This window comes from Falco cherrug, chromosome Z (genome assembly GCF_023634085.1).
Source record: "Falco cherrug isolate bFalChe1 chromosome Z, bFalChe1.pri, whole genome shotgun sequence".
NCBI classification, from domain to species: domain Eukaryota; kingdom Metazoa; phylum Chordata; class Aves; order Falconiformes; family Falconidae; genus Falco; species Falco cherrug.
Genome location: NC_073720.1, coordinates 11772426 through 11798730, shown reverse-complemented (window position 1 = coordinate 11798730; position 26305 = coordinate 11772426). Strand labels below are relative to the sequence as shown.

Genomic DNA, 26305 nt, shown 5'->3' with positions numbered 1-26305 from the left:
GGAGGGGGATGGAGATGGAAGGAGGACAGGGAGGGGGATGGAGATGGGGAAGGGGGGGACGATGGGCAGGGAGGTAGACATGGGGGTGAGGTTGCAGATAGGGTAGGGGAATGGGAACTTGGAGATGTGGACAGGCATGGGCATGGGGATGGGAACTGGAACGGGGATGGAGACAGGGACAAGGATGTAGGAGGGGTTTCAGGCAAACCTGAAACCTGACCACTGACATGGCTCATCCTGAGGGTCCCTGCCCCAGGTCTGTTGGCTGAGGGCTGTGCCTGGGCTTTACTCCTGCCCTACAGGAACCCCTGCACCACAAACCACATCCCGGTCATTGCAGGGTATGGCCAGAAGGATGAGGAGTCATGAGGGCAGGGCACAGGTATAGGTGCAGGGGTGGGTGGTGATCTGCAGTGGCTTTAGGGGTCTGGCAGATGAAGGAAGTGAACCTGCCCCAACAGCCACCGGAAAACCCCAGGGCCCTGCAGGTGGGAGGTGGGCAGCCGTGGTCAGATGTACCAGATGAGATCAAAAAGCCAGTGAACATCGGGGCAGGATCGGGCCGGGATGGGCACTTGCAGCAGGGCAGCAGGACAGCTGCTGAAGCACCAAAGACAGGACATGGGAAATGGGGGTGGGGTGGAGGAAGTTTGGGGCAGCTGAGAATCATGGTTTAGGCAAGGTGGTGGTGGCAGTGACACTGTCACTGCTGGCTTCCTGGAAACCCTGTTGTTTTGGTTTCTGTTTCACTGCTCAGCTAGCAGGCTGCTTATGTCATCTGTCCCCTGGCTGCTCTCTTAGTAAACTACAAGAGCTGCTTGCTTAAGGCAAACAGCAAGAGACAGAATTCACAGCTGAGGGGCTGGTGAAAGGACAGAAATTAAGCCTTACTCTCGGCCCTGGATGCGGTCGGGACCTTCTCGGGCTCCTACCACACTGCTGTGGCAGCTACCGACAAGCAGATCCTGGTGTCACCCCTGCAAGGCTCCCAGCAGCACACGAGTGCCAAGGGGCATCCCACCTTCGGCTTTACTGTGCAGTGGCAGTTCGCAGGTACAGCAATACCCGGGGCAGGCAGCCGTCCCCAGCCCATGCTGGGAGTGGGGTGCCCGTGGCCCATCCCCCATACCCTCTGGGGCACCCAGAGAAGCCCTGGCTGCGGCCACAGACCAGCTGCACGCACTCGCCCCTGCCGTGGGATGTGGTGGGGCAGGACCGGCTGGGTGTCTGTCCCTCTGGGACAGGTCGGGGTGCGTCTGTCTGTCTGCCCAAGGGACATGGCAGGGGCGATGCCCATCTGTCTGTCCAGGTGACGTGGAAGCAACCTATCTGGGCAGTGTGGCAGGGAGGGCTGTCGGGCGGGCTGTCTGTCTGTCTCTCTGTCTCTCTGTCTGTCCAGGGCATGTGGTGGAGGGTGGCTGTTTGTCTGTCTGCCTGGATCAGGTGGCCCAGGTTCCCCTGCCTGGAGGCGCAGAATGAACTGCAAGAGCCACTGTCTTAGAAAACTGCAAGAGACCGGGAATTTGCAGCTGGGGGGGTGGGTGATGAAAGGACAGAAATGAAGCCTTATCCCCATTCCTATGTGGTTCTTGGTGGCCTCGAGTCGTCCCCCCCACCCGCCGTGGGCTCTGCCTGCCAGGGCTCCCAGCCTCATTCTCCCACTCCCACTGAGGTTCTGAGGCTTTAACCTCGTAGACCATTTGGAGAAGCATTTGGGGACCCACTCACAGTGCTGGTGACAGCCACAGCTGGCATTTTGGGAGAGTGAGCATGAGAATGAGCCCAGCGTGGTCTGGGCACTGCCAACAATGCCAGTGTGCAACAGGGCTGAACTGAGAGGCTGGGTGTGGAAGGCAGGGATGAGGATGAGGGTGCAGCAGTAAAGATGACGGTGTAGGGGTAAGGATGATGATGCAGGGCTGAATGTGAGGATGCAGGCATAAAGCCAAGAATGCAGGGGTGAGGATGAGGATGCAGGGGTGGCTTTTGATCAAAAGCTGGACTGCCAGGTACATCAACCAGTTGGGCTTGGCCAGTAAGGGCGTAGCCTGGGCAGGCTCTGGTCTGTGCAGCCTCTGGGAGCCAGGGAGGCATGGGCTGAGAGTAGCCCCAGAGCCCAGCAGAGGGGAGCAGAGGCTGAGGAAGAATGGGGAAGGGCAGACACACTGTGAGAGGAAGAGGATGGTGTACACGCTCTGACACTTTCCCAGAGCACTGTGTGCTTGCTGTCCCAAAGTCCCTGCTCTATCTGACAGTGCCTTCCCCCAGCAACCCTGCAGCCCCCAGGCAGCCCCCTCCCTTGAGCCCTTCACACCTCTCCCTGCTCATGTGGCTTCTCCCCAGGGGTGCTCAGGGGAACCTGAGTTGGTAACTGTGCATTAAGATTAGGGAACTTGTGAGTTAGAAACTTCATGAATTGCTGAAGTGGCGAATTAGTGAGTTAGGGGGTTAGATGTGCAAATGACATTGTGCCCTTGTTTGATGTGCACGTTTTCTTTTGCTGCTGAGTTGGTAAAATAAAGTTTAGTGTACAGGCAATGTTGTTCTGTGAATTTGAGCACTGGATAGGAAACTTACCCTGTTCCACCCTCTGGCTAGTTGGGTGACAGACAGTTAGTGGGAAATACATGCACATGTGCATATATACAGTGCAAATCTACATATATATACATATATACAGATACAGTATCTGGCCTTAGCTACTCAGTCTGCCCAGTAGCTGCCCCTAGAGCCCCAGGTGCCTCCCCTGGTCCCTCCAGTATCCAACCTAGACTTTGGACCACCCCAACACCCCAGGCTCCCAGCTCGTGACCGTGGTCCCCTCTGGGGGGGATGGCACCCAGTCCTCTCCCTAGGACTGAGCACCCCCCACAAAGCAGTGGCTGGAAATTGAGTTTAATGGGAAGACAGGGTGGACTGGGGTGCAGAGATGCAGGATGAGGCAAGGTGAGCGTGCTGGCTTGCCTGCACGCAGCCTTCATTCACTCTGACCCCTGACCATGGGGCATCCTGCTGCTCCACACCAGAGATGCTGCCTGGGGTCACCCACCACAGAGCCCCTGTGGATGCCCCAAACAGGTGCCTAGGCAAGAAGGTACCTGGCAAGGCCTGAAGCCATGGTCAGAAAACAGCATTACCCAGCTGCTCTCCTTCTCTTGTCCCCCATCCTTCTCAGACCCCCAAAACACCACCTTGCCCTCCCCCAGCCACAACACATACCCACCTTGCTCTGACCAAAGCCACAGAGGGGCTTCTTCCACCCCAGGGACACATGGGGCACAGCTCTCTGCCAGGCAGAGGAAGGTTTATTCAGATCCATGTGGAGGGGCAGCAAGCTTTAGGAAGGGGGGCTCTGCCAGCAGTCTGCTGGGAGGCACTGGGAGGAAGCAGGGCAAGGCGAGACTGTGTTTCCCAGTCACGCTGCTAGGAACAGGTGGGAGCCCAGCCTGGGACATGGGCAGGAGAGAGCCTCGGAGATGCAGATGGGACATCAGGGTGCAGGCAGCTCGGGTCTCTGTTCCCATCACTTGATGCGGGTGAAGATGGAGGTGCCGACCCTGCGAGGAATCCATGTCAGCGGGAGGGGAGGGAGGGCTGCAGGGTGCTGTGGCAGGGGCAGGGCTCACCTGGTGGCTTTCCAGGCATCCTTGCGGGATGGGACCTCTTCCTGCAGGAGCCATGTGGTCTCCAGTGTCTCCTTCCCACGGCGGTCCACAAAGCACTGACCGACAAAGACGGTGGTGGAGTCTGGTAGGGTTCAGAGTGAAGGGGGCTCAGAGCCTGCGCCTCCAGGCAGGGGAATCTGGGCCTGGGCCACCTGATCCAGGCAGACAGGCAAACAGCCACCCTCCACCACATGCCCTGGACAGACAGAGAGACAGAGAGACAGACAGACAGCCCGCCCGACAGCCCTCCCTGCCACACTGCCCAGATAGGTTGCTTCCACATCACCTGGACAGACAGATGGGCATCGCCCCTGCCATGTCCCTTGGGCAGACAGACAGACGCACCCCGACCTGTCCCAGAGGGACAGACACCCAGCCGGTCCTGCCCCACCACATCCCACGGCAGGGGCGAGTGCGTGCAGCTGGTCTGTGGCCGCAGCCAGGGCTTCTCTGGGTGCCCCAGAGGGTATGGGGGATGGGCCACGGGCACCCCACTCCCAGCATGGGCTGGGGACGGCTGCCTGCCCCGGGTATTGCTGTACCTGCGAACTGCCACTGCACGGTAAAGCCGAAGGTGGGATGCCCCTTGGCACTCGTGTGCTGCTGGGAGCCTTGCAGGGGTGACACCAGGATCTGCTTGTCGGTAGCTGCCACAGCAGTGTGGTAGGAGCCCGAGAAGGTCCCGACCGCATCCAGGGCTGAGAGGGTCATGTTGGAGCCCAGCTCATTCCTCCACAGGCCCTGCAGGTTGCACTGGGGACAGGGGGCTTGTGTCGGTGTCTTGGGCAGCGCCAAGCCACAGCCCCCCTCCAGCTTGCCTACACAGTGAGATGCATGCCCTGTATGTCTGAGGCTGGCATGGCCCCTCTGTATGGCAGCTGGGACGAGTGGCATGGGCATCGGCTTCGCCAGCACCTCTCCCTCCTGTGGTAGGGCAAAGCAGGGCAGTGCAAAGCTGGGAGTTTTGCACCCACCCCCTGGCTGCCCTTACCTTTCTGGTGGCAGCGGCGCAGGAGCTAAGCAGGACCAGGGTGAGCAGGAGGCAGCAGCTGGGGCTCCCCATGGTGGCAGCGAGGGCGGCGGTGGCTGTGCCCGGTGCCCCGGCTCCGGCTGCACTGCTGCCCTGCACCTGCTCGGCCTCTTTTGTAGCAGAGGGGGCTGCAGCCAGGCAGCGGCCGCCCATGCTGGGCCTCTTGCCAAGGGTCACCCCAGTGGGAGACGGGCCACCGGCCACCATGCCAGACTGAGCAGGGTCCTGTTTTCCTGGGCAAGGTGGGGGGCCTGAGGGAGCGCAGCTGGGGCCGGGGGGGGACACAACACGACAAGAGACATGTTTGGACGTTTGCAGCAAAGCTTTATTGAGAGAAGTGGGAGTGTGTGGGTGGGAGTGTGGGGGTGGGTGGGAGCATCCCTCGGCGCTGCCACTGGCCCGGGACCCCTCACACTGCCACCCTCACTCCTTCTGGGACTGCAGGCGGGTGAAGACATTGATGCCGACCCTGCAGGGACAGGGAAGGAGGAGATGTAAGGGTGGGAAATGCAGCCCTGCACGAGACAAACGCACCTTCCCAGTGCCAAATACCCATCCAGCCCCGTCCCTCTCCCCACCCCCCAACATTTGCACCTTGGTGGGACCCCCAGGGAGGCCATGCACCCCCTCCTCAGTCCCACACTGGCAGCAGCTCTGCCAAGCACGGAGCACCACGGGCTGGGAGAGCCCTGGCCTCCCCAGGGAAGTGCAGGGGACCTGGGCAGGGCAAGGGGCAAGTGGGCCCACCTGGTGGCTTTCCAGTCATCATTGATGTTGTCCACACGTGACCGCAGGAGCCACATGGTCTTCAGAGTCTCCTTTCCCTCCTTGTCCACAAAGCACTGGCCCGTGAAGACAGTGACAGAGTCTGTGGGGAGCAGGCAGGAGGTGGAGGGGAGCATGGCCAGGGTGGCAGGTCAGCACTAAGCTGTGGCCCTGCAGCCTGTCCCAGCACAGGGGACAGTAGACCTGGGCTGTGCTTGTCCTCTGGGGACAGTGGTGATGGGGAAAGCAGGCAGGAGGGATTAGAGAGCTTGGGGTCTCGCATGGAGATGGGCAGACAGCAGCAGGCTCCAGCTCCTGGTGCATCCTGTGTGCCCTGGGACTGGGAGGGGACACCAGCCAAAGACCTCCAGGGTCAAAGATGGGGGAGCATCAGTGACACCACAGGGGAAGGCAGGGGATCATCAAGGACACTGCAGGGGAGGGCAGGGGAAATCTGGGGACACCACAGGGAAGCTGAGAAAGGAGAACCTGAAAAGCTCCAGTTGACGGTGAAGCCGAAGGTGGGCTGGCTCTTCTGGTTTGAGCGGTGCTGGGACCCCTGCAGCGGTGACACCTGGATCTCATTTGTGGTGGCTGTCACAGCTGTGTGGTAGGAGCCACTGAAGTCACCTCTTCCATTCACGGCCAGGATGGTCATGTTGGAGCCCAGGTCATTGATCCAGTGTCCAGTCAGCACACACTGGAGCAGAGGGGACTCAGTATCGGTGCCACAGCACCCCTGCCCTGTGAATCCCAGCCCTGCACTTACCTTTTTTGCAGACAGACTGGGAGCCACCAGTGCCAGGCTGAAGAGCAAGAGGAAGGCTGTTGCTTGCAGCATCCCTGCAGCAGACAGACAGCTGGCGTACCCAGGGATGTGGTCCTTTCAGGTCTCTGCTGATGTGCCTGCTCCCTTGCCTTTTTATTAGTCAGGTCTGTGGGTGGCAGCCGTGGCCAGGGTGTTGTGCAATCTGGGTGTTTCTGAATTGGCAGTTCCCAGCAATACGAGAGGTTGGTTGCAGGCAGATATTCCTAGAAGCGTCTGCTGAAATAGTCCCTGCTCACACTTCCATAGCACCTCACAGGGAGCCCCTGTCTCCTGCAAGTCAATGACTTCCAGGACAGATGCCCAGCTGGGGAAAACCCCTCTCAGAAGCTGTTTTCCCTTCTGTTACCCATTTGCCATCCATGGTTGTGCCCAGGGTGTATAGGGTTGCCAAAGACCCTGAATTCCAATGCACTCCAGGATCGGCTACAGGACATGGCCTCACCCTGCTTCTCCTCACGAAGCATCTTCATGCAAACCCCACCACCACTGGGCTCCCTTCGAAGCTTTGCTTTGTCCCCCTCCACAGTTCTGAAGCAGCTACAGATCAGGCTACAAAGCACCTGATCTTCTTGTGAACAGGGCTGGCGTGAAGGTTTGCTGATGTTTTTACAAACTGGCTTTTGTTGGAAGGAAATTGTTTTATGAAAAACCAAACATTCTCCAAATACCTTGGATGTTACATTTTGGTGCTGACAAAAACTGTATTTACACAGGGATTCTTAAATAACTCTTAAGTACATATTTATATAATTCTCCTTACGTTATAGTTGCTGGCTGGGGAAGCTGAAGTGGCTCATTTCACACTGGACTTTCTCACCCATTCCTCAATGATTTTCAAGGCAGTTACCTAAAATATGTGCGTCTTAATTCCCCCAGTCACGACAGCAAGAGCTGATGGAGGCCTATTCACCAACAAAAGCGCCTTTTCTTGAAAAGGAGACAACTCTCTGTACCACCTCAGAAATACTTCCCAAATTTTGCTTTCCCTTTGATCTCACATTTGAGCTCCTTTTTCTCTCCCATGGTAAAATTCATCACTACCCAGGCTGGGGAGCATTGCGTTTCTGCTGCCAGCATCTCAACACCACCCTCCCCTCTCTGCAGGAGCCCCACGGCCCTCTTGCGCCCCTGCCCACATGAGCTCCCTGGCCAGAGAGCTGGCTGCCTGTGGGAAATTTCTGCCCCAGTATTTGCTTCCCTCTGTTTTATAAATTAACTGCATGACAAGGTAGGTTGTCCCACAGAGCTGCTGGGTTTTTTGGCTGTTTTTTCAGCAAGCAGGTGCTGCCTGGAGCATGGCTGAAGTTTGTGATAATGAGCACAGTTCTTCTGGGAAGGTTGCAGGGGGCAGGAGGGGCAGCCACCACCCCCCTTGCCATCACCCTCTGTCCATCACCCCTTTTCTATCACTGCCTTGCCACCATCCCCTTGCCATCCCCTTGGTCTGCCGAGCTCCTGCACGGACTCCGTGGCCATAGGGATGGGCAACACAAGGTCTCCATGCTGGCACTGCTGCTGATCGCAGCCCACAACATATTTACAGCCATAGGCTTATTTTAGCATCACAAAAAAATATTGGTGCTGTCTGGAGCTGAGGTATCTCTGTGGGGTTTGCATCCTCCAAAGGGCAATGAGTGAAGTGGCTCAGGGCTGGCAATCATTACCATGGCTAAATCTTGCAATGCTGTTCTTGAGCCCTAGCGCAGCAGGGAGTGGGCAAGGGCAAATGGGCAGGCAGGGAAGAAGTCCAAAGCAGAAAGTGCTGAAGAAGTTCAAAGTCAGCAGGGCTACGGTTGAAATTCACGTATGTCTGTTAATGAATAAGAAGAAAGGGTTACTGAATAATAAAACTTGCTGCTTACACTGGGATTGAGTCAGCCCTAGAAAAACAGTAGTACAGGCAAATGTTAGAGAAAAGCATATCTCTAACCATGGCCTGTCTTCCCAGCCTGCAGCCATACTCCCACACAGAAGTTCTGAAAGCAGAGCCTATTAGATACAGGAGTTAGTGAGGTGATACAGTCAAAAGAAAAGAGCAGGAATATCCCCTTGATACAGACAGAGCACCCCAACCTTTGAAAGTCTGCAGGCAGCCTGTTGCCTGGGGTTAAGAAGTGATGCGGAGGAGTCACAGCAATAAAACCTATATCCTGTTCAGAAGCTGTGCTGGCTTCACCACCTGCTTTTGTCCCTTGCCAGCTGGATTCAGAAGTCACCATCCCTGGTGGCTGAGAACACAAGACAAATGGAGGCAGGCAGCCCAGGTGAGCCGCACTGGTGCCCTGGCAGCCCCATCCCCCTCCAGCCTCCCCACCGTGATCTTAAGGGAGAGCATCTTGGTCCCCCTTCCATGGCTGTGGGCTCTGCCATGGGAGGACACCACCGGCTGGTCCAGGGGGGCTGCATCCGGGACAACCTGCCCTTCCCAGGTAACATGATTCTTCTGCCAGGCGGATGCAGGAATGCTCTCCCAGGGAGCAAAGAAAAGGCCATTAATCAACTCCTGGCAGCACCAGGCCACCACAGCCATGCCCTGCCTTTGCCAGCTCCCACGACAGCCAAGGGCTAGGGCAGGGGGAGTGGAACATGGTCACAGCAGGGAAAACAGGCTACTTCCCACCCAGCCCTGACAGCACTTCGGGATTAGGGTAGGGTTTTAGAGCAAAAAGCTCTAAATCAGGTAGAGACAATTCTGGGGGCATGGCCCGCTCCCACCCTCAAACTAGGCAGGTGCAGCCTTTGACTGCTGTGCTGGCAGAGAAAGGTGGAAAAGGAAGCGAGGCATGCAGCCCCAGGCAGTCGGGGACACTATCTGGCCGAGAGCCAGCCACAGAGGCCCTTTCAGGAGGAATGCTAGGCTCCTTGCCTTCCCCTGCCTCACTGGCAGCAGGGGACAGCAAGGGCTATGTCTCATCTGCCATCATATCTAGGGTAGGTGAAGCAACATCTTGCTCCAGTTAGCAAGACCCCCATGAGAACAAGCCTGTAATTAGGGCTTAACCTTCCCTGCATGCCCAGCTCAGGAGGAATATGGGAAGTAACAAGGGCTCCCTGCTCCAGCTTGTCCCCATGGCGGAGAAAACACACAAGAAGGACAGACAGCTGCACAAATTTATTTAGAACTTCAAATGATTTGTCTTCTGAAACACACTCCACTGCCCACCCCTGGCACCAGCAGGGAGGGGTGCCACGGTACCAGACCAGGACCTGCTGCTTGCGCTCCGATTGTCACTGGCTGGGGAGCCAGGGCTCCCTGGACGATTGTATCTGCCACAGGCTCTGCTGGGGCTGCTGCCTTGGGGCAGAGCCAGTCTGTATTTGCAGTGTTGCAAAAATGGAGGGACTACTACAGCATCCACGTGCCTGCGTGCACCAGTCCAGTATCCTCAAACACACATACATCCACACGTTTTTTTGCCCTACAGGCCAGCTCCCACTTTATCCAGCCCACTGACTGCAGGAGAGGTCTCCTGTGCTTGTGGGTAAGGGACCAGCTCTGGTTGAGGATGGCTGGGGGGCCTGCAGGTGGTTGGAGTCCTGAGCAATGGGGAGGGGGAGGCACAGGCTCCAGCAGCACCTCCTTATCCCACCCCTCTCCTCTCCGAGGAGACATCACCTGCACCACTGGTCCTGCCTCGTGCTCAGTATCAGTGGCTGGAAGCCCCCTGAGGTGAAGGGCATGTAGTGGAGGTAGGGAAGGAAAACAGCAATGCGAGTATTATCAAAGAGGGGGAGAGAGGTGTTCCTGTCCAGAAGCTGAGGCCCCCCCAGCCCCCTGGTGCACCTGCTGCCCTGCTCAGTGGCACCAGGCTCAAGGGTGGATGGGGACCTGGGGGCGCTGCACAGGTGCTGGTGCCCAGCCAGCTCTGCGCTCCAGGGCCAGCTGCATGCTCCAGATGCTAAGCGGTCGCATGTAAGCCAGCGAGCGGTAGACTTTCTTCTCCCGATAGGCCTCTGGTGTCTGGAAAGCCATCCCCAGCCGCTCCCAAACTGTCCGGTAACAGCCCTCTGCTGTACGAAAGCCTTCCTCCACCAGCCCCTGCAGCAGATGGAAGATGACCTTCAACATGTCCACGGAGCACAAGGAGATGGCATGTGCCAAGGGGCACAGCATCACCACTCACCTCCTGGATCATGGTGGCAGCCAAGGCGTAGACCACACCAATCCACACCTCGTCAGACTGCACGCTAGAGGTGTCAGGCACCCCGTCAGGTCTCATGCCATTCACTGCTCCCATGGTACCACCAGCAAAGCTCATGACATTCTTCTCAAAGATGGTCTTCAGTGCACTGATGACATGACTCCTGGGGAAGACCTGCATGGAGAGAGTAAGAGGAAGGAGGTTTTGGGCTCAGTGCTCATGCAGACCCCTCAGGCTGGGTGCCCAGCAAGCAGAGTTAAGCTTTCCATGAGAAAGAGGTCAATGCTGCTTGATGGGTAAATAGCCACCTTGGAAAAAAACAGGAGGAAGTAAAAGCACTTCTTTCCCACAAAGACTGAAGAAAAAAAAAAAAAAAAAAAAAAAAAAAAAAAGGCAGTTGCTCAACAGAAGACATGATGAACTGCATTTCACCTTCCTCCTGGTGAGGCCAATAGCTCGTTTTGAGGCCCAGACTTTCTCATGCCAAGACCACTATACTTTTCCCTCAGCCCATCTGCACCAGCTACAAGGGGCACTGCAATGCCTTCAAGAGATGGGACACTGGCCAGAGATGGCCAAAAGATGCTCTGGGATCAGTGACACTGGAGGTATCTTCCTGCCAAAGGGAAAGATTATGGCAAAGCCAGTCTGATGACATCAGAATGCATATTGCAGTTGCAAAATGAATGTTGTGGATACTGGTTGGTTTGTTTGGGTAGCTTCTGGGAATCTTGGTAGGGGGCAGGGAGGTGGGGAATTCAGCTCAGGGGAAAAACAGAAACAGGGCTTAGTTTTAAGTGATTTCAAAAGGACTTTAATCCTTCCAATTTTGTAATCTGGCAGTAATCCAAGAGTTTGTGGCCGGACCAAGGGGAGCTTGAGGTGAGACAAGGGGCAGCGCAGGGATGAAGAGGTCAAACTGAGATGTGTGCAGGGTGCTTGATGGTTATCTGTGTCTGGTAGGCGAGATTTGAAACTTTTACCCCAAATGAAAGCTAAAAACTTACGCAAAACCAATAGTGCCCAATGCATAAACATTTCAGGAGATTACAGGGAGGAATTAGACACCTTCCCCTTCCAATAAGGGAAGAGATTGTTCAACAAACCACAGCTAAGAGCTCAAAAACAAGAGCGTAAGACCAAAACAAACTCAAGACAAAGAACTCAAAACAGTTACAAGAACAGACTGAAGTATCATGCTGAATAAGCTCTTGCTGAAAAAGAAAAAAAAACCCACCCAAAACTCACAAACAAAACATAACCAAAATGAACCAACCCCACCTGAGCACGAAAACACCTGCCAGCCAAACAAAAAGCAGTGGAGCAGCAATGCAGTGAGGACTGCATTAAGATGAAAAGCCTCTGGGCACAGGTGAAAGTAAATAAAGCTTTTGTGTCACTTTCATTATTGGCAATAGAACTAGGAAGTGTCAGTGCAGCAGAAGTTACTGCCTTGGAAAGAAAAGCAAAGCTCAGGACTCAGTGATGTTGCAAGTGGAGGGCTGGCTCCTCTCCAGCCCACCACCTAACAGCAAGTAAGTCATAACAAGAACTTTGCAGAGTGACCACGATCAGGAGCAATGCCATGGAGCAACGACGACACCTACTTGCAAGAAAGAGAAGAGCCAGATGGCTCCCAGCTCATCAGCACAGACCAGGGACACGCCAGACCTTTCTTGCCAGTCTGGTGCCATCAGAGCCAGGGGAAGCAGAAGGTGTGATGACACCAGGCAGGAGCTTGTCAAGGGAACCTGGGCAGTCCAACCAGACAGCTCCGACAGACTCAAAGGAAAGGCAGATTCCTTTAATCTACACTGAAGCCAAGCATCTGACACACTCATGTTTCCTGGTGTGGCTCTGGAGATAAGCCCACGGGCTGTTAGGAAGCAGGAGTCAGCAGAGGGGTAGTGTGAAGCAGTCATCTCTGGCAGGTTTCAGGGCAGTTTCTTCAGGACTGGAGTCACAGGCTTCTCCTACTTTGTATTTCATTACTGACCTGTGCATGCAGCAAGAGTGCATTAATGAGGTTACAAACAGGAGGGCTGCCAGCCAGGCAAGGGACCAAAATACACGGGGGTGGGGGGCATAGGGGCAGCGGGTATGGACACACACCACCAAAAAAACCTTGATGGTCATAGTAACAGAAGAAAGAAGTTCACCAGTCCCACTTTCAGGGGGAGCTCAAAGCTCACCAGACCGTTTCCCCCCCCTCCGCCAGAAGGGATATCAGGGTGTTACAGCATGAGGTCTGGGCCAGATCCTGCCCAAGTCCCGGTCCCTGAGCCCCAAACCCCAAGCTCTAGCAACCCACACTGGGATAAATACAGGAGGGCATGACCGGGCACCCGTTTCTCATTAAATCCCACAGCATACAGCACAAACTGCTCCCTTCAGGTCACTTGAAACTCCCCTCTGATACCAACAGACAGTAAAATGGTCCATCACCCTCACACAGACAAAATTCATTCCTTCCTTCAGTCAGCCAAAGCGTTTGCCTGTTCATCACCATCACAGAGATCTTTGGTCTCACAACTGTCCACACGGCTCTTTGCTTCCCAGCCCTGTTCCAGGTATTGCACCACCAGCAGCTGCTCCTAACATCCCATCAGACAAGAGGAGTCTTCAGCCAATTCTTCTCTTGCATATGAGGAGCAAGAGACTTTAGGGCCCCAAATGAGCCTCAGTTCCTTCAGGTATTCATTTAGGACTTTAAACTGGGCAGCAAATAACACGTGGAAAGTTTTATACACCTTCTTCTCCCATTTTTAAACAAGTAGCATCTTGCAGAGAACAAACCCCAGTTTGTTTCCAGTGGGATCTTCCTCCAAGCGTGCCAGAGTTGACTGCAATTACACACCCCTGCTGCATGGCTTCTCCATGAAATTTTGGTTTAAGGCAGGTTGCACTGATATGCAGCCAAACAGCCTCCATCCAAGCATGCACCACTGTGGGGGAGCAGGCTGGAGCTCCCCACACCAGCCCCCAGTGTATAACCTACACCATGTACCAGCCCTGCTTCTGCTGTCCTCCTGCTGCAGGTCCTGTCTCACCCCCACCCGCATCAGGATACCCCTTCTCTTACCTCAAACTCCCCTTGGTCCAGGCCACAAGCACCAAGAAACCACTGCCCAGCACACTGGTCTGACATGATGCTGCTGGAAGTGTCACTCCCACTGCTGTCATAGTTGTAGTATTTCCCTGCAAAAGGCAGGAAACAAGTTTAAAATTGATAGTTTAGGACCCTGGCTCATGTGTGCTGTTCCTACAGTCCTTCCCACGAGGCAGAGGCACATCAGCTCTTTTCAGAAGACTTCATTCTCCTTCCTTTCCCAGATCATTACACCCTTTCTGTTCCCTCCCTGGTACCTGCTCTTTCCCCTCCACTTGCAGTTATAGCATCTCCCCTCCTTCCCCCATCTCCTACAAAGCTTGGGTGGCCCTAGGAGGAGCCATCCCCTTCCCAAGGGACACACAGCTAGCTGAGTGTGGTTCCCCACTAGGGAGCACTCACCATTCCAGAGCATCCTCTCAAATGCTTCCTTGCCCTTGGACAGGATGTCTGTGTATTTCTGCTGGATCTCAGCATCCCCAAGCACCTTTGCCATCTTGCACATCATGCAGACAGCTGCCAGCCACAGCCCACCGCAGTAGGCGCTGCAGGAACCAAAGGAGAGAAGCATCAGCAATGCAGGACACCTCACAGGTTGCACAGAGCTCCCACAACAGACAGGGATCAGAGTTCCAGCTCTGAGCCTCCTCCCCACCCCATGTCCCCCATCTTCAACCCCCACCTGCCTCCCTTGCTCACCTGGCTCCATTTACCACCCAAGCGTCATATGTCTGGTCAGCAAAGCCACCGTTTTCGATGAGCCCATCATTATCTGTGTCAAACTTCAGCTCTGACTCCATCACAGCCTGGAGAGGCAGGACATGGTCACACAGCCCCTGCATCCTGGCAGTCCCTCACACTGCTCAGGAGCATCCATCCTCTTGGGATGTTGCACAGCTCTCAAAGGAAGTGGGGAAGAGGGATGCCCCATGGTCTGATCCCCTCCTAGTACCTACCTGGCAGACTGGCCACATGTCCTGCAAGTACAAGGAGTCATGTGTCAGGTAGTAGTCACGGTACACCTGCAGCACAAACTTCAGGTTGAGGTCCTTCCAGTTGGCAGTGTCATGCATCAGATAGGCATTGACACGCTGCCACGGCTCATCACCTAAGCAAGAACAGCATGGATACAGCAGGGCAGCAAGCAAAAAATGTCCCCTCTCCTACCCAGAAGCAAGGTCCCAAGGGTGCTGTGATCAAAACAGCACTAAAGTAATACATTGCACCCTGTGCCACGTCTATCCAGAGCAGCCTTCCCAGCACTGCTGAGCTTCCCTCCATCTCCACTGTACAGCTTCCATGCAGCATGGTCTTCATTACCACCCCAAACCATCGAAGACTGCTATTCCCAGCTAAGAAAACAGTGCATTCCATGCTCCATACCTCTTTCCCACAGCCTGGGAAGTAACTACCCTCAGAAAGTTGCATGAGCAGCCCTGCACCTCCTCTGCCCCTGAGAAGACCCAGCCAGACCCCTCACCTGGGTCCCCAATGTCATGCGGCACCACATTTTTCAGCTTCACCTGGGCTGTCTGACCACACATCAAGTACTGCCGGGGCTGGATGTCCTCATTCACCACTGTGACAGCTGGAGAGAACACAGAGCAAGAGACATTAGAAAGGCCGCAGGCACTGCAGTAGCAAGCTCCAAGAACAACCACAGGCAGGGCCACCAGCACCAGCACACCTGGCTGCCCTTCGGGACTCTGGCTGCAAGACCATAGTCCTCTGCAAAGGGCTGAGAGGACAGGAGGCTGCTCCCAGCCTCCCCTCAGCAGGGGACACGCAGCTGTCACCACCCCCTTGTTCAAGGTAGTGGCAACACCCAGGGCCAGGCTGGAACCCTCGTGGGCTTAGCCCTCCAGCAGCCCAGCAAAGGGCCACCACCGAGGAGCCTCCAAGCCCACCCCAAAGCATTAGGGTCTGCAAACAGCTCCATGCTTCTCCTGTGCAAGGGGCAGAGAGAACTGGTAAGACCAGGGACTTGCTCAAGGCAGGCAGAGCCAGCACCCCCAGTGTGGCAAGAAGGCACCCCAGTACTGGGTAGAGAGATGGTGACTGGCAGCAAGATTGGGCATTTGGAAATCCTGGGCCCAGCAGAGGGGCTAGAGGGGGATGCTGGCTCTACAGCACAGATTTCTGTGGCAGACGCTGTTCCCAAATCCCGTCTCTTTCCTAGCTGAAGACATCAGCAGGCATCAAGGCAGAATCTCGTGGGTCACTCACCAATGTCATACTGCAGGCTGATCTGCAGCTTGGGCCACAGCATGACAAGAGCAAAGGAGGCGTAGAAGTGGACATCATAGGTGTTGTACATCCGGTACTCCTGGCCTGGAAGGACCAGGGAGACAGTGAGGGATGGGAGACCTGCTAAAGGGAAGGGAAAGGAGGGGCAGGTCCTCTCTCCCACATGGCCCAGGAGGGTGGGCTCTTTCACAGCACAGGCAGGGGCTCCCGTTAAAAGCGGGTTTTACTCCCTACATATAGCACCCAGGGGTCTGGAGAAGACCTCATGCCATGTCCTACAGGGCTTGGTCCTGCAAGGGGTTTTGCTGGGAACAGTGCTGCTCCCTACTCAGGGTGTGAAAAGCACCCCAAAGGCAGGATAGAAACACCTCATGACAACAACAGGGAGGGGGTGAGTTGGGACCATCCATCACGTCCCTGCAAGTTACCTTCCAAATAAGCAAACCTTCCATACTCCCGCAGGACAGGGAGCAGGTGGGAGAGGCCAGCCCCCGCCGGCCCCTGCAGGTCCTTGGCACAGCAGTCTGGGGGCAGCTCCACCCAGATGGTCCCCCCGTCCGTCATGAAGTACAGCTCATTGAAGAGTGCTGACTTGTACCAGGAAGGCAGCTGGCTGTGGGCAAGAGGGAAACTCAACCACAGTGGCTGAGGCAGTAATGCTCCTGCTCTGGTCAGCCCAACGAGGCCATCAGGAAGGTGCTCTCATCTACCCTACCTGTTCTCCAGGATGGGCTTCTGCCATGCCTCGATCTTCCTCTCCCACTCCTCATAGTGTGTCAGGGCATGATGCGACAGGGCAGGAGCAGCATCACCTCTGCTGCCAAAGAAACGGGTGTACCGCCTGCCAAGCGGGGGTTTGGTGAGTATGCTGTGAGCCCAGGCTGGGAAGCCCACCCAGTCTTGGGAGAGGGGCTGGACTATACTGAACACCGGAGTAATACGACTGCTAGTAGAGGGGCACTGAGGAGCAGGCACTGGGGAGAGGGTCCCCTCTGAGCTAGCAGGGCTATGGCTGCAGGGAGCAGGTAGCACAAGGCTCCCCAGACAGTACTCAAGCCTGGATGCAGGGAGAAGGGGGCTTTGGGCACGAGCCAAGCCCCACTGGAGACAACCCACCCACCTGAGATGCAGCTTCTCCCTGGAGCCAAAGTGAACACAGGGCATGTCCCAAGCCAGGGCCAGCTCCAGAGTCCTGTGCCCCTGGGCAGGCACCCTGCAGCTGGCACACACTGCTGCTGCTGTCACCTCCCCCTTCTCTGTCACGCTACTTTTACCTGCCAGGAGGGAAAAAAAAAAAGAAATAAAAATCACAAGTGACCAAGGAAGCCCTGTGGGAGGGTAACTGATGCTCTCACACACCCTGAGGGGGGTGAGACAAGGCATGCACCAGCCCCTTTGCAACCTGGAGGGCACAGCCCCAGGGTTTGAAGGGAAGACATTACCACACGTGAGTTAACCGCTTTTTGCAAGCAGGAAAAAATACCTGTAATGGGCGGAGGGGTTAAAAAAGCAAGCCATCAAAGCAGAGGAACAAATCTGGCAGGAAAAGCCACCAGGCATGTGTGGGAGGGACAGAACATCCCATGACTTTGTATCTGCAATGTACGCAGAGACACTGTGACTTTCTAGTGACAGTCATCGTTTCCAGCTTTCTGCAGGGTGCTTGAACTGTGCCCGGATTTAAGAAAAGCCCTGAGGCAGCTGGATAATTATATGCTGGTTCTGACATGTGCATCAGGTAAACTCATTAAAGCAACAACTTCAACAGAAGTACAGATCCTGACTATGATAATGCCTTGCATGTATGAAGGAAAACCACATCCCAATAGCCTGGAGAGCTGAGCACATCTAGGCAGGAAACTCAGTTTTCCGGAAATATTTCTGTAAACACTTTGCATAATTTAAGCTTCAAGAAATGTCGCTGACACACCAGGAGGCTGCACTGCCATTCAGCAAGACCTGGACAGGCTGGAGAGTCAGGCAGAGGAACCTCATGAAGTTCAACAGGGGCACGTGTAGGGTCCTGCCCCTGGGGAGGGACAGCCCCAGGCACCAGCACAGGCTGGGGTGACCTGCTGGGGGGCAGCTCTGCGGAGAAGGACCTGGGAGTGCTGCTGGGCAGCCAGTTGCCCGTGGGCCAGCTGTGTGCCCCGGTGGGCAGCCAGTTGCCCGTGGGCCAGCTGTGTGCCCCGGTGGCCAAGCAGGCCAGTGGGACCCTGGGGGGCATGAGGAGGAGCGGGGCCAGCAGGTCGAGGGGGGATCCTCCCCCTCTGCTCTGCCCTGGTGAGGTCCCACCTGCAGTGCTGTGCCCAGTGCTGGGCTCCCCAGTTCAGGGGGGACTGGGAACTGCTGGGGAGGGTCCGGTGGGGGCTGCAAAGACCATTAGGGGACTGGAGCATCTGCCTGGTGAGGAAAGGCTGAGGGAGCTGGGCCTCTTTAGCCTGGGAAGGCTGAGAGGGGATCTTACCAATGTCTACAAGTATCTTAAGGGTGAATGTCCAGAGGACGGGGCCAGGCTCTTCTCAGTGGTGCCCAGCGACAGGACAAGGGGCACTGGGCACAAACTGCAGCACAGGAAGCTCCATCTGAATCTGGGGAAGAACTTCTTCACCTTGAGGGTGACAGAGCCCTGGAACAGGCTGCCCAGAGAGGTTGTGGCATCTCCTGCTCTGGAGACAATCAAAACCTGCCTGGATGCAACTCAGCAGTCTGCTCTATTTCAGCAGGGGGTTGGTCTGGATGAACTCCAGAGGTGCCCTCCAACCCTGACCTTGCTGTGAATTCTTGAAGACTCAGTGCCAGTACCGCTAGTTTGTCAGCATCATTCTTGTTCAAAAGTTGGCAGAGATGTCACCTTTTATTGCAGTAACAGGTCAGCAGCAAGGGCTGGGAGGCCACACTGCTACGAGGCTTCTACCAAGGGAGTGAGCAGACAACTGAGGATGATGCAGAAGCGCTAAGGTATTACCACAGACTTTCAGGGAACTGACATATTAATAAAGGACAGCAAGTGATGGCAGCACCAAACTCCAAAGACTGCTAAATGCCCACTAGAACAAACATGATGGGTCCCAGCTTGCAGATCTGGCAATGGGAACTCAGGGAAGATGGCTGGGCATCACCCTAGCTACTCAGGAAAAATCTCAAACTCAGAGTGCAGCCCTACACAGACTAACAAGATACTGGCATGTACCATTAACATAGCCAAGAACAGCCCCAAAGTGGTGCAAGCAGCTTTTGGAAAACCACAACAAGGACAGCGTGACAAGCAATAGGAAATCTGGATACAGCCCAAAGCTGGGAACAAGCCACAGCATCACTGGTAGTTTTTTTGCAATGGCACCAACGTGGCCAGAAGAAAGGAAATCCATCCTTGCTTGCATGCCTGGTGCTCCACAATCAGTGTGGCCACCCATTCCCCCTGCTCCCCCTCCACCCATCCCATGGAGGATGGAGCGACTCACCGGCAGGTGAATCCAGCCTGCCATCCTGCAGGAGGTCCTGCCACACCTCTCTACCCGATGCCACAGGATTAAATGCTGTGAGGTGGGTGACTCCCGTGTCAGCCTAAGGAAGGGAAGAGCATCATCAGGGGCTGGTACTTTTGAGGGGCAGATGCAGCTGCTCCCCCCACTCCCAACAACTCTGGGACCCCACACTCACTCCCTGCATGCTGTCCAGCAATGCTAACTCCAAACCTACTTACTGCTGTCCTGCAAGCTTCACCCACAACTTCTCTCCTGACAAACACCCCCAAAGAGGGTGTCCTCAGAAAAGTCATGTCACCGCTCCTGCTCCAGCGGTCAGACAAGTGCTGAGGACCAGTGTCAACCCCGACCCACTGCACACCCATCCTTTACTAGCTGCCTGGAAGCAGCCCCTCTACATTCAGCAGGGCTGTACAACACCCCCAGCTGGAGCCACACCAGTGCCAGCCCTTTACCTTCTCCCTGGCAGAAATGGCGAGGGTGAAGGGGTTCACATGTGTGCAATGGTGCAGCAGGACTCCTGCAACCCGCTCGCCCTCCTTCTCGAAGGCAAAAGGCTCGTTCCAGTGCCCTCCGCTCCTGTCCTCCTTTGTTCCCGTGCCATTCTGCAGGCTGAACATGATGGAGACTTCCACATCCTCATTCCTCCCATTCTCCACCTCCCAGATGAACACTCCCACCGGCAGGCTGGAGTCCTGGTAGAGACAGACAACACTGCATATAGGGCTGGTGCTCCACAGTTAGCCATTGGAGCATCACCGCTCCCACTGGCGGACCAACTGGGCAGGATGCAACGGAGTAAGTGCACTAATAACTTGATCTAAGAGCCCGTTGCCAAGCTGGGGAGTAGCAGTGGGAGCAGAGGAATTTTGGGGGCAGGGAATACAAAATTAGATCACAAGCCCTGGGCTAGCAAACCCCCCACTGGACAAGACACAGATGGAAAAGCAGCATTTAAGGCTCAGACGGGTGTCTCACCACCCTCTACTCAACAGGCTGATACAGGCTCACATGCTTCACTGGGGTAAGCAGAAGGTCAGGCATGTCAGCAGCACAGCCTGCCGCCCTTGCCCAGGGCTGGGAGTGAGCAGAGGCAGCATGTGGGAGCAGTGAGGCATCCCCTGCTGCGAGTTTCCGCATTGCTGTGGAGGTTCCTCTTGCCTGGGAGCATCACTAAGCAGAGACAGGGGGAAATGCTGGGAAAGCCCAGCTAGTAAGCAGCTCTTCCTTTGGAGATGGCAGGCAAAAGCCAGCTAAAACGCTCTCAGGAACACCCAGCTGACAAACCAACCCACAAGCACAGGCTGAGCGTTTCCCAAAATGCTACCACTGGATCCTCTGGGCAGCAAGGCGACAGCTCTGGACCTGCTGTTCCGGGTGGACAGGAGCTCAGGTGGCCATGGGACAAAACCAAAGGCAGGGAACAACCAGTACAAAGAGTCAAAGCAAAGGTCAGAGGGGAAAAGAGCAGCTGCCAGAGAGAAGCACAAGAAGGAAAAAAAAACCACCCACAAAATAACCCACCAAAGAGATAATCCTTCCAGCACCAACTGCTGCAGGAGGGGCAAAGCCTTCCAGGGTCCTGCTGCTCCACACCTGGCAGCTGGCACTAGGGACAGGGTCTTACAACAAGAGACCAAGCTGGGAAAAGAACAAGGTGGCAAGCCTGGTTGTCTTCAGGCAATGCTGACAAGAGGGACAAGGAACTCCTCTACTGCAGCCTCCCTGGATGCCACAGGAAATGCTCAGGGATCAAAAACTCACCAGCTCCAAGCCTCTGCTGCCAGAACAGGGCACACCAAGCATCACACAGTACATTCCAGTCTCTGCTGTGCCAATCCTTCCCCCCTTCCCATGCAGGCAGCTCTGCCATATCCCTGCCAACCTGCTCCACGTCAGCTGTGCTGGCAGAGCACAGTACAGCCCGGTGCTCCCATGGGACAGGCTGCAACCAGCATGGAGCCATCACCTTCTCACCTTATAGTCGTGGGGGATGACAGGAGAGACCTGGCGGCAAGTAAGCACCACATTCTGCCCCGGAAGCTCATAGACCATCCACGCACGGGGGTAGAGGGCATGGTAGAAGGCATAGCGGCCACAGTAGCCCCAGTTCCAGCCCTGCAGGGTGCTGGGTCTCTCCACAGACAAGACCTGCTGGTAAACCGTCTGCCCTTTGCAACGCAAGCACACCGTGAACTAGGTAAGAGAGAAGCACATGGAGGGGATGAGATAAGCCCAAGAGCAGATGACTCAACCACCCAGGCTGCTCGCACCCCTTGCAGACCCTATGGCACTTACCTGGTTGGCGATGACCGTTTCATAGTGATAAATGCCAGGGTTCAGCTGCCAGCGGCAGAAGTCGCCCCGCCAGCCACGGGTGATGGTGCCTCCCCCGATCCCGCCCAGCGGGCACCCTGGCAAAGACACCAGAAATTAGCACCCCTGTTCCCCCACATCATAGGATCTGGCTCAGTGACCCTCCACACAGCTCCAGGGGCCCCTCTGCACTGCCCGCACAGCAGAAGCTCCTTGACCTAGCCACCCCCCAGCATCATGATGGCCCCACGTGAATCCCCACCCACACAGCACACTGGGCATTGCACCACCCCAGTGCCCAAACTGGAGGCTGACCATAGATCTGCTGCAGAGGAACAGCACACAAGAGGTCAATAAAGGCAGATTTCTTCTCTATGCGTGTCTTCTTGTACCACCACCTGAAGTATCTGCAAAGGAAAGAGAGGTATGAAAGACAGGAGCAGGCGTCACTGTCACTGGGCAGGACGTAACCACCACCCGTTGCAGCTGCCCCTCTTGTAGAGATGTACTATGGCAACCTGTGCCCCAGGGCGCGTGGGGTGGCAGCCCCTGCCATCTATCTGCAGCACGTCTCAGCCAGGGGACACAAGCAGGCAGAACTCAGGCTGCTCAGGGCTGCCTGCAAGGGTGCAGCGTGAAAACACAGTGCTCCGATGCCTGAGAGCAGGGCTCCCAGCTCATGTAGGAGCAGGAGGCTTTCCCAGTCACCCGTGAAGTGGGAATGCACACAGGGACCATCGCTGCCACCACTACCTCCATGCCTGGTAGGGCATGACCTGCTAAGGAAGGTCTCAGAGGGGAGGCACAAGCCCAGAGAAGCCATATGCTGCTCCAGGGACACGAGCCTTGCTCTTCCACCCCCGTGTCACCACTTGCACACACAAGCTTGCTACATCCCAGTGCCACATCCCCAGGGGCAGATGGCACAGGGCAGCCTTGCCCTGGAGGAGGAGGTGACACCTGCTGTCTGCAGCTGGCAGGATCCTGAGGACTCACCTTTGCACACCAGCTGCACAGCCAGGCAGTGCCTATCAGATAATTTCTCACCCAAAGGCCCAGTAATAGAGACGCCCAAACAGGGGCACACCTGCAGCCGGGTGTGCCAGCACCACTCCAGGCAAGAGGTGCAGGGCTGGGCTCAGAGTCAGCGCTTGTAAAGGACTGGTTTTTGCTAATGAACAGCCCCAAGTTAAATTTTCCATACAGAGACAATTAGCTTATGGAAACCAGTCACCAAACCAGAAGAAGCTGCTGAACTTCCCCCAGCGAACAAACAGGCAAGACCCAAACGGTGGCTCCACAGCCCCAGGTGCCAGGTGGGTGACAGGGGCACTGGAGCCCCCATGGTGTGCAATGTCCCTCAGCCACCTGCAGCCACCAATGCCATACTGCCAAGAGGAGAAAGCCACCCTGCTGGGAGCACACAGCCTGTCCCACTCCAATGGCTCAGAGGATGGAGAGTCCAGGAGATGGGCCACCACAGGTAAACACGAACCCCCTGGGACATGTACGCCCAGAAGCAAGAGGGAGAGGCTCTTCCACGACACCCCCTGCTCCTACACACTCCTTCCCAACAAGGACAATGCACACTTGCCTTTTTGGCTGCATGGTCAATGGACATTCATTTTTATTCACCAACATCTAAGGTTCTCAAATCCCTCTCAGGGCGATATTTTCTGGGTTGCAGTCTCACAGGACCTGAAAGCAGCTCACTCTCCACTCCTACATACGCACCTTGACATCTGACTGTTTAATGACATTTTGCCTGCAGACGTCCGGGGCACCACAAGAACCAGCCTGTCCTGCACAACTACCCTGAATTCCCAAATCACAGCTTGCTGTGTTATCTCTGAGCTACATCTGCTGCAACTGCTCTTCTCCCAGCTGAGACAGCCCTGGCTTTATGCTGCTGAGGTGAGGTTTTGGCAGTGTGCACACTCTCAAGGAAATTATTTTATTTTAACCCAGCATCAGGGAACCAACCCAGCTGCTTCCCCAGCAGGTTTCTGCTGATGGGAAATAAGGTGCCCAGGTGGAGCAGCCACAGCACAGCACAGCGGGGCATCCCAGCTCCTTGGAAAGGAGGTAATGGAGGGATTTCAAAAAGCAGTTTTTCCAGGAGCACACAGCAGGAAAGGTTTGGGATTTACAGCCAGCCACTGCCTGAGCTGTTCTGCCATCTCAAGAGCAAACCCCTCCCCTGCCAGCTTCTCCCAAAAATCACTCAAGCCAAGAGAAGGTCGTCGATGCCTAATTGCTGGCTACTAACAGCTCTGCCAGGGCTGCAGAAAAATCAGGAGAAAGTCTTCATATTCTGCAGCACCAAAAGCCCTGCCAGGCCCTGAGGGCGTATTTTTCCCTTCAAACTGGCAGTAGGATTAAAACCTGTCCAGACATTACCCTGCTATTCAGATCCATGCCATGACCCTCTCCCAGGGCACACAAGCCACCTCTGCGGAAACCTGCCTGCACCTCCTCCTGCCCCAGCATCTGCTGCAGCCCAAACATCTGGATGACCTTTTCTTTCCAGATGTGCAGCTGTGGGTGTTGCCATGAAGGAGTTACCCAAAGAGCCCCAATTAACAGAAATCCAACCCCAGGGCTATTAAAATGCCCAGCCACACCACTTGCAGCAGGGCTGCAGGAGAGGACACCAATCCGCCAGAGGTTTAACTCAACACACCACCATGTCAACACAGGACATGGTGGCTCCTCTCTGCAGGTCCTAAGCTTCCTCAGCTGAGGACATACAGCAATCCCAAGGTCCTCCCAGCCACCTCAGGAGGTACAAGCACCTGCAGGTGACTTGCTCTTGATGCACTAAGCCATACCTAGTTCTGAGAGCATCCCTGGCATGGGTGCTCCCAAGAGTGGGGTGCTGCTCATCATGGGTCACTTGGGAGAGGGCATGGCAACCTACAGAGCTGCAGAGGTTCAGATCCACATGCCATGCTGCAGGACTGAGCCCACAGGCTCCTCTTGCAGCACCAGCACCCAGATTTCCATCAGCTAGCTGCCTCTGCCGGGCAGACGTATGGGTGCCCACCAATGCCAGGAGCATACAGCCTTCACACATCCTCACATCCCTGCATTAGCTGCACTTCATCAGCCAACACCACTGCCCTCAGGTTTTAATTCAGACTCATGCAGGTACTTCTCACCATCCTGGCACTTACTCCACTCAGCTTTCTAGGCTGGAGTCTTCCTGCAAGAAAGCTTTGCCCTGCACGAGTATTTTGAGATGACAGCTAAATTACCTCCTAAATTTGTACAGGGGAAGAGGCAGTGGTTTGGCTTTTAGCTACCTGCATTTTAACCTTAAAACCTTTTTCTATGGCTGACACAAACCACTTCCATTTTGAGACCCCAGACTCCCCAGGCTGGCACAGAGGCCATCACCTCTCCTCCCCACTCACCCCACCAGAATTTCACCCTTTCCCACACACTCAGCTTATCCCCAACCTGCTACGGCAGCTTTTCCAGCAGCTTTTATCTGGGGCGTGCAGAACCCACACGCTCCCCTCCCTGATGCCCAGGCTCACACCGGGATGTCTCAGGTCAGACCAGCATGCCGCACACCCCGAAGCTGTCAGCTATCTACCCTCTTCATCAGGCTTTGCCGGAACCAGCCCTGCAAGCAGCAACCTCCAAGCACACAGAGCAGGAAAAAAGCTCAGAAAATGGAGGCAGGAGATACAAAGCAAGCAGAGGGACCCAAATCACACTGCCACTGGTTCAAGCGTTCAGCCTGACGGGTACGCAAACACCACCCGGGCACAGTGTTGAAGGCTGAAATAACAGCGTTGCTTCCCACACGCGTTTCTCCTGCTACTTGCAGCTCACCCCAAGGCAAAGTCAGAAGTCCCCATTCCCAAACCCGCTGTGGCACTGCGAAATGCTCCCGGTTAACTCCCGGTTTCACCCGCGCCTGCCGACGCCGCCTTACGCGGGGCCCGAGCGCCCGGCGCCAGCCGGGGAGGATGCGGCGGCACCGGGCACCGGCAGCCAGCCTCGGGGGCGGGCGGGGGTCCCCCGCTCCCCCCAGCAGCGGCGGCCCAAGCCCTCCCGGCTCCGGCTCAGCTTTGGGGAACCCCAGCGGCGGGTACTACCCCTAAGCCAGTTTCGCCCAGTCCGCACCTGCGCTCCCAGTGCTGGCGCCAGACAGGCCGCCAGCAGCCGGCGGCTCGGAGCGGGCAGCGGCGCCCTACGGCCCGCGGCCTTCCGTGACCCGCCGTACTCTGCCCTCCGCGCACGGGGAGGGGACACCGTCGGTGCTCCCCCGCGCCCAGCCGCCTGCAGCGCCGACGGCCTGGCGTGCGGCGCGGTGCTCCCCCGCCTCCGCGCCCAGGACAACCCCCGCGTCTCCCCCCTCCCGGGATGCTCCCGGCCGCCGTTCCCCCCCCGCCCCCATCACCCCGCGTACCGCAAGGCGAGGCCGACGTGCCGCAGGACGTCGCGGAGCGGCACGTCGGCGGCGCCGTAGGGCTGCCGCGGCTCCTCGAAGCGGTGCGCCAGGCAGACGCGCCAGCCGGCCGCCGCCACGCCGCGGCCCCGCGCCGCCCCCTCGTACCGCTGCATCAGCGGCCCCGCCGCCTCCGCCGCCGCCATCGCCACCCCCCGCCCCGCGCGCGCCCTCTTCACTGTGCACGCCGTCCCGCCCCGCCCGGCCCCGCCCCCGGGGCTCGGCGCCACGCGCGCCGCCGAGCGCGTCCGA

General features: G+C 56.4%; 3 protein-coding genes across 3 annotated transcripts; all 3 read right to left on the bottom strand.

Moving 5' to 3' along the window:
* Window positions 1–2359: 2359 nt before the first annotated feature.
* Window positions 2360–4929, bottom strand: LOC102052423 (avidin-like). Its single transcript, XM_005436924.4, has 4 exons — window positions 4657–4929; window positions 4208–4418; window positions 3627–3747; window positions 2360–3557 (listed from the first exon to the last, which is right to left on the bottom strand). Exons 1-4 carry the CDS (start codon window positions 4900–4902, stop codon window positions 3524–3526), a joined length of 612 nt encoding a protein of 203 aa, XP_005436981.3. The 5' UTR covers window positions 4903–4929; the 3' UTR covers window positions 2360–3523.
* A 69-nt stretch (window positions 4930–4998) lies between these two features.
* On the bottom strand, window positions 4999–6386 carry LOC102059171 (avidin-like). Its single transcript, XM_055699805.1, has 4 exons — window positions 6230–6386; window positions 5950–6160; window positions 5443–5563; window positions 4999–5164 (listed from the first exon to the last, which is right to left on the bottom strand). The coding sequence occupies exons 1-4, from the start codon at window positions 6299–6301 to the stop codon at window positions 5119–5121; spliced, it is 450 nt and encodes a 149-aa protein (XP_055555780.1). The 5' UTR covers window positions 6302–6386; the 3' UTR covers window positions 4999–5118.
* A 3000-nt stretch (window positions 6387–9386) lies between these two features.
* On the bottom strand, window positions 9387–26214 carry GBA2 (glucosylceramidase beta 2). The gene is made up of 17 exons (XM_055699090.1): window positions 26015–26214; window positions 21907–21998; window positions 21574–21689; window positions 21253–21471; window positions 19731–19970; window positions 19252–19354; window positions 16908–17061; window positions 16503–16628; window positions 16216–16400; window positions 15767–15871; window positions 15021–15128; window positions 14497–14648; window positions 14240–14346; window positions 13943–14085; window positions 13514–13629; window positions 10414–10605; window positions 9387–10328 (listed from the first exon to the last, which is right to left on the bottom strand). Exons 1-17 carry the CDS (start codon window positions 26197–26199, stop codon window positions 10101–10103), a joined length of 2571 nt encoding a protein of 856 aa, XP_055555065.1. The 5' UTR covers window positions 26200–26214; the 3' UTR covers window positions 9387–10100.
* Between the last annotated feature and the right edge of the window lie 91 nt (window positions 26215–26305).

Excerpts from the sequence above, each read along its gene's own strand:
- LOC102052423 (XM_005436924.4), bottom strand. The coding sequence starts at position 4,902 with ATGGTGGCCGGTGGCCCGTCTCCCACTGGGGTGACCCTTGGCAAGAGG. Across the intron at positions 4,419-4,656 it reads GCGCCGCTGCCACCAGAAAG|TGCAACCTGCAGGGCCTGTG; the intron begins GTAAGGGCAGCC and ends CCCTGTCCCCAG. Across the intron at positions 3,748-4,207 it reads CGTGCAGTGGCAGTTCGCAG|ACTCCACCACCGTCTTTGTC; the intron begins GTACAGCAATAC and ends GAACCCTACCAG.
- LOC102059171 (XM_055699805.1), bottom strand. The coding sequence starts at position 6,301 with ATGCTGCAAGCAACAGCCTTCCTCTTGCTCTTCAGCCTGGCACTGGTG. Across the intron at positions 6,161-6,229 it reads CCAGTCTGTCTGCAAAAAAG|TGTGTGCTGACTGGACACTG; the intron begins GTAAGTGCAGGG and ends CCTCTGCTCCAG. Across the intron at positions 5,564-5,949 it reads CGTCAACTGGAGCTTTTCAG|ACTCTGTCACTGTCTTCACG; the intron begins GTTCTCCTTTCT and ends TGCTCCCCACAG.
- GBA2 (XM_055699090.1), bottom strand. The coding sequence starts at position 26,199 with ATGGCGGCGGCGGAGGCGGCGGGGCCGCTGATGCAGCGGTACGAGGGG. Across the intron at positions 17,062-19,251 it reads CAGGCTGGATTCACCTGCCG|GTAAAAGTAGCGTGACAGAG; the intron begins GTGAGTCGCTCC and ends CCCTCCTGGCAG. Across the intron at positions 16,629-16,907 it reads AGGGAGAAGCTGCATCTCAG|GCGGTACACCCGTTTCTTTG; the intron begins GTGGGTGGGTTG and ends CCCGCTTGGCAG.